A 7,040-nucleotide genomic window follows, 5' to 3' on the forward strand; every position below is an offset into this window, starting at 1 on the left:
CTGGGCGACAGAGTGAGACTCCAACTCAAAAAAAAAAAAAAAGAAACTTGCTGCTGCCAGGGAAGAAGGATGGCTGCCACCCCAGGTGGCCATGGTGTGTGAGGGGGCACAGTCAGGGGCAGATAGCCCAAGAGGTGGACAGGGCCAGATCCCAGGGCACTCTGAAGGCCTGGGCTGGATCCTGTAGGCAGCTGGAGCTGTTACAGGGGGGAGTCAGTTTGTTAGGGAAAGAACATCTGAGTCAGATCAAAGCCTTCCATAGACCACTCTGGCTTTGACTAATTGATGTCAGGAGGGGAGGGAAGGGGAGGCGGCAAGCAGTTGCAGACAGGAGTGTTGGGACTTGGAGTGCCAACACTGAGTGGTGTTGCACCTGTTTGAGCCCAACCAGGAATCTCACAGCCTTGGTCAGCAGGGAGCGCTGTGGCCACTGGCTGGTTGCAGTGGCCACAACCAGATGTCCTTGGGCCTGAAGATCAGCAGTAAGGGAGAACCACAACTTGGCAGAATCATAGTAGCATCTCAAAATGGAGGGATGAGGGAAGGTACTTACAAGGTTTCAGGTTCCAGGGTGGGTGATTTTAAGATGGGTTTTGCATGGCAGGTTTTAGCTTTGCATCGGTGAACCCGGTGAGGTAAAGGATCTGGAAGTGAGTCTTGACAAGCAAGCTATTAGTCTCTTTTTTTTTTTTTTTTTTGAGTTGGAGTCTCACTCTGTCACCCAGACTGGAGTGCAGTGACATGCTCACAGCCACCACAGCCTCTACCTGCTGGGCTCAAGTGACCCTTCTGCCTTAGCCTTACAAGTAGTTGGAACTACAGATACGTGCCACCATACCTGACTAATTTTTTGATTTATTGTAGAGATGAGGTCTTGCCAAGTTACCCAGGCTGGTCTCGAACCCGTGGGCTCAGGCAGTCCTCCCAAAGTGCTGGGATTATAGGTGTGAGCCGCTGTACCTGGTCAGTTTTGTTCTTACTGCCAATTCTGTTAGATCAAGTTCCAGGAGATCAGAGACCAAGACACAATTTTCCTGCAAACCCAAAAGCCTTATCTTAGGGCCTGGACGTTGTCAGCACACAGCAAATGTTTATTGAATCTGTGTGTGTGTGACTGTCCCAGCATGCGTCAGTGGCCCTGGGACGTCTCTGGGCAGCACTCTACCTGGGACAAGCAGCAACAGGAGAATGTGTCCAACAACTTGCTGCTCCCAATGTGGTCCAGCGACTAGGCTCAGCATCTCCCAGGAGTCTGTGAGAAGTATAGGCACTCAGGCCCCACCCCAGACTCTTGATATTAGCAAACAGCCCAGTGACATGTGTGCACATTCATGTCTGGGAAGCAGTTTAAGTGTCTGGCTTTCATAACAGTGGGAGCCATTAAACGTTCAGTTCACACAGCACTTCCTGCCTGCCAGGCAGGTGGAGAGCCCTGTAGGTGCTGCAGTGAGACCTGTGGGGTTTCAGCTCTGGAGGGAAACAGGCACAAAAACACAACTCAGACTGTGAGGATGTCAAAAATGCACATTTGCCCTATTGGTATGGAAAAGAGACTTCTGTGCTTGAACCCATTTGCAGCGAGATATGTGTCTGCGTGTGTGGCTAAGGAGCCTGCTTTTCCCTGTGCAACATTAAACCTCTGCTTGGCTTTCCCCACAGAAGCAATAACCACAGCCACACTCTTCCTGTCCTTTTCTGTGGTAGATCCTGACGGCAAGCGGTGATGGCACGTGCGCCCTGTGGGATGTGGAGAGCGGGCAGCTGCTGCAGAGCTTCCACGGGCATGGTGCTGACGTCCTCTGCTTGGACCTGGCCCCCTCAGAAACTGGAAACACCTTCGTGTCTGGGGTAAAGACCTAAGGAAGATCTCTAGGGCTCCTTTGTCCACAAGGGAGGTGTATAGTGGCAGTCCCACAAATGGTTGTGGGACTTGGCCAGATGCTTCCCTAGGAAGGGACTGCAGGAATTGTCCTTAGCTCCCCACTGCACCCGCAGTTCCTGCAGCGGTGACGGTGCTGACTCCTGTCCCTTCTCGGGTGCTTGGTGGGCAGTTGCAGCACTGGGCTGTGAGGACCTCCTTCTGTTCTGCCATTGACACTTGGCAGTCTACAGAGGAATCTGGAATGTCCTTCATGAGTGCTGCAAATAAAGCTGCATCTCTGCCACATTTAAAATGTCAGTCCTCAAATGGCAGAGTTAACATCTGAGCACGCTAGAAGAGCTACAGGGCCCCAGGCAGCTCCTGGCTAGTGGGATGAGGCAACACTGAATGGAATCAGGGCTTTGGGGCTTGTGGAATGCTCTCCCAGCCCAACACTGGCCACTATCCTCCCTCCTACCCCAGGGTGCAAGGAACAGTCTTTGAAGGCTCAGAGTCAGCAGATATGGCCCTGGTGGCACAGAAGAGCACTAGAGTAGGAGTCAGGGAACCTGAGTCGGAGCTTTGCTACCTAACTCTAAGTGTCATTATCCATAAAGAGGGCAAAATTCACAATAGTACTTGCACCTCCCTCCCAAAAATATTCCAAGCAACAGATGAAAGAGTTTACGGTGTATTATGCAGATAGGAAGGGTGTGTATTTCTGTGAACAGTCTGAGTAAGAACAGAGAACCAAGTTGGCTGACCCAACCCTTGGTCTTGTCTCACCACAGTCAGCAGACTGTGGTGAGACAGAACAGTGACGCACACACTGTCAAATGACTTTTGCAGCTGGGACACATAGGGTCCTTTGCTCCAAGCTGGGAGTCAGGCCAGGGTTGTGTGACCTCTAATTAGCAGGGACCCTGATTTTCTTCCGAAGTATTTGGTCATCTGTATGTGTAATTCATCCCTGTTCCTTTATATAGCTATATTTATCTCTCCTCAACTATGCTGTGGTGTGTTTTTTTTAAATTACTGATATTGTAGGTTATATTCTCTTTTACTAAAGAAGTTTGCACTAAACTCCAACCAATTTAATGCCCTCTAAAGTTTGGAAGACACCAGTGATTTATTTACCCACATTCTTGGTAAGATTCTCAGAGTGCTGAGCCCCCACTACAGGTCTTTCCCAGATGCCAGTTAGGGTTCTTCATCCCACCCTTTGTTGAAACCAACAACTTGGGCACCAGGTTTAAGCCATTACTTTGTGACTATGGAAGCCATTCTGTTTGACTATTGAAAGTCTGCATTATACCACTCAAGTAGGACTACTCTGCAGGAATTTATCAAAATTCTCCCAGAACCTTGATAGTATAATGTGAAACCCCTCATGTTTATGATTCTCTGGGTCATGTTAGCAACCCAGTGACAGCATTTACTTTACAGGTGATGAGGCAGAAGCCCAGGAAGGTGACTTGCCTGAGCCGTCCAGTGAATCAATGGCAGGGCCATGACTGGATCCCTGGTCTGCCAGTCTCCAGCCTGGCATGTTGCTGAGGGTACAGGTGGCCCAGGAGCGCCTGGCTCTCCACTTTTGCTGAGGGCTACCCCATACACCTCAGACAAAGCTGGAACTCTTGACTGCATAGTTTGGACACTGCCAACCCATTCACCAGTGTCACAGCAGCCAGAGAGGTCCCACCATGCACCACTGTCTGCCTGCCTTGCCTTCTGGGCTTGGGGAGGAAGATATAAAGATGAGAGATAGGAAGGGAAGATGAAGGGAGATGCCCAGGGGGAGGGGGAGGAGAGGCTCTGGAGGGTTTGCCTCTGCTCAGAAATGTGCAGAAGAAGAAAGCATGCTACAGGGAGAAGCTGGGAACCATCCCTCACTCCCATCCCAGGACCTAGTTTTGGGCTTCTAAAGGAATGAGAAAGTGGCCTTAGGTAAAGCTAGTCTCAGAAGTGTGTCGTCAACCATATACTAATGACAAATGAATGTTCTCTATTCTATAACTGGGACTCGTGCATTATGTGTGTAGACATTACTTGCAGTGGCCACAACTTTGGGTAATTTTACATTTGTAGGGATGTGACAAGAAAGCCATGGTGTGGGACATGCGCTCCGGCCAGTGTGTACAGGCATTTGAAACACACGAATCTGACATCAACAGTGTCCGGTCAGTGAGTAGAATGTTCATGTTATTTCTCTGTTGTGCCGGCATTACCTGGCCTTGGGTAATCTTTAACCCAGGAGCCACCTCCAGACTCAGTTTACTTGGCCAAGAGAGCCCCCCCCCAGCAAGAAAGGCTGATTTGTGGTAGAACTGAACAGTGCTTATGGAGAATTTTCATTTAATTGCATTAGAGGCAATTGATATCCTCCCTAAATCGAATCAGTATTTCTCATCCATTCATGCAGTAAATATTTACTGAGTGTTTGTATGCTAGACATTATTCTAGAAACTGGGATTATGGTGATGAACAGTATAGACAAGGTCTCTACTCTCCCACAGGAGACAAAATAGACCAAACACGAACAATTTAAAGATAATTAACGTTTTAATTTAAAGACAATTTAAAGATACTGATAAGTGCTATGAAACAATAAAACAGGGAGATTTGATAGGGGATAGGTTATTTCTTATAGGTCAAGGGTAGCCACTCTGAGAAGGTGACTTTTAAATTAAGGCCAGAATGATGAAAGAGCCAGGCATGCAAAGAGCTGGAGGAAGAGCACAGTGAAATGTTGAGGACCTAATGAAAGGCCGTGTGGCCACTGGGGAGTTTTGAGTGAAGGAGGTAGCTAACATGATCATGTTTTGCTGGTAAAAGATCACTCTGGCTATACAGACGGCAGGGGAACAATAATGAAAGTATGATGGACACCTAGGAGGTTATGTGAGTTTAAAAAAGGAATGGTGATAGCTGAAACTCAGGTGGACATGGCAGAACCAGAGAAATGTCAAGAAGTATGAAGAGTCTGAGATTTTACCTACCTGTAAGCTAGCAAGTTAGGCTGCCACAGCTTATGAATGCTTGTAGAAGACACAAGATTCCTGGATCAGAAGTATAGGACAGTTTATTGATCATAGCATGGCAAAGCCAGTATATATAACCAGCATGTTTGTGCAGGTTACTTGAGCTCCAGTTTCACAGGATGATAGGAAAAGGGCTAAATGGCACCTGCAAATGCCAGAAGATGCATTATAGGAGAAGCCTGAGCTTGGAAACCCAAATCTTTTACCAGGGGCATTAAGAACGTATCCATTCACTAAGACAGGGAAGGCTGGAGGAAGTGCAAGGAGGAGGTGGTTTTTGCACATGGATTCGGGAGTTCTTTGAGGGCTAGTTAAGTTTAAGATGCCTGTTATACATCCAAGTGGAGATGTCGAGTAGGTAGCAGGATCTATGAACCAGATCCCAAGAGAGAGAGGTCAGGACTTGACATGTGTGGACGATGACACTGATGAGACCATCTATAAAGCATCTTCATTATACTGAGTGGAGAAACACTAGAATTGTTCTTCTTAAAGCAAGAACAAAATAAGAATACTTATTTACTTTAGTACTCCCTACCCTCAAATGTAGGATAAGGAATAAGGAAAAAGTCTACCACTGTTTTCAAATGTGCAGTAGTTATGTAGAAAATAAAAGGAAATCAATCTGGAAATGACTACAGACAGTAAATGAAATTAGTAAGATGGAAGATAAAGTCACAAAAACAAATTAAGTTTTTATATGTTAATAAAGTACAGCCATACCTTGATGTCCATGGGGCATTGGTTCCCGGACCTCTCTCAGTTACCAAAATTTGAGAATACTCAAGTCCCTGTCATAAAATGGTATAGTGTTTGCATATAACCTATGCACCTTCTCTTGTATACGTTAAATCATCTCTAGATTACACATAATACCACATACCACGTACATACTATGTACATAGCTGTTATACTGCATTGTTTAGGGAATCATGACAAGGAAAAAATCTGTTCATGTTCAGTACAGATGCAACTATTCATTTTTTTTCTGAATATTTTCCATCTGTGGTTGACTGAATCCACAGTTGTATAATCTACGGATACAGAAGGCTGATGTACAGCTTTAAAATACATATTCTCTCACCCAAGCTATTCCATCGACCCTGAGCGCTCTTCCTTTAGCCTCCTTTAGACCATCAGAGATGGTCTAAGACATCCCTCTCTCCAGAAAGCCCTCTTGGTCCCTCTGCTGAGTTAGGTGCCCTCCCATGGGAGAGGGACTACACTTTGTGCCCAGTTCACTCAGCCACTCTGAGGAAGTCAAAGAGGGAAAGAAAACCTTATGCGGTAACCAGACTTTAAGCATTTATGAATTCTTTACAAGAAGATATTGAGAGATAGAGAAATAAACTCAATTCTTGATAGGAAAGATTAAATCTAACTTTAAAATGACAGTTCTTTTTGTATAGAGTAAATGCAGTTCCAGTTATTTATTAGAGTGGTATAATTGATGCTGGGATTCATCCAGCCCAGAGATTCTACAGGGACTGGTTGAGTGGGCCATGTTCAGGGAACCTTCTGGCTTTCTTCCAGACAAAGAACTGGCTACTGTGTCCACCCAAGGCTGAGGTCATAATGAATGTTGTCATTGTTCTTTTAGCTCACCCTTGGTTATACACTGGAGTAGCTAGGACATGGTCTTGGATAAGAGAGACCCAGATAATGGCGACTTAAACAAGATGGAAGTTTATTCTCACATTAAAGTCTGAGCTGCTATGATGGCTCATTCTGTCTTTGCATCCCTGTTCCTTGGATGGTGCTTTCAGCCTCCTGTCCCCATTAGTCCTCCACCATGTCTTTTTCCAGCCTGTGGGCAGAGGAGAGTTAAGTTTATCACTTTTGCTTACATCCCATCTGCCAGAACTTTATCATATGGCTATACCTGGCTGCAGGAAGACCAGACATGCAGTTCTCATTCTGCCATGTGCTTAGCAAAATAAATAAATAAATGAAAATAAGTTTTAAAAAAAATCAGTGTTTCTCAATGAGACATACTTTCAGTATTTTGGGTAGGACATTTTTTCATTGTAAAGGACTTATTTTTTTTTAATCAATATTTTTTATTATGATTTTGTGGAGTACAGTTAAGGGTTAGGTGTACAATTACGTTTCATTCAGGCACCCTGTTGATAAGAGGT

At 45.6% G+C, this 7,040-nt stretch overlaps 1 protein-coding gene across 1 annotated transcript in view; it reads left to right on the forward strand.

Annotated features, from left to right (window-relative positions):
- Positions 1 to 7,040, forward strand: part of GNB5 (G protein subunit beta 5) — a 29,776-nt gene that overhangs the window by 13,213 nt on the left and 9,523 nt on the right. The window contains exons 5-6 of the mRNA XM_008072593.1: positions 1,705 to 1,848; positions 3,950 to 4,041. Of these exons, the coding sequence (XP_008070784.1) occupies positions 1,705 to 1,848; positions 3,950 to 4,041 (236 nt within the window). The remainder of the gene's footprint in view (positions 1 to 1,704; positions 1,849 to 3,949; positions 4,042 to 7,040) is intronic.

This window comes from Carlito syrichta, unplaced genomic scaffold (assembly GCF_000164805.1).
Source record: "Carlito syrichta isolate Samal-C Ts95f unplaced genomic scaffold, Tarsius_syrichta-2.0.1 Scaffold315355, whole genome shotgun sequence".
Lineage (NCBI taxonomy): Eukaryota > Metazoa > Chordata > Mammalia > Primates > Tarsiidae > Carlito > Carlito syrichta.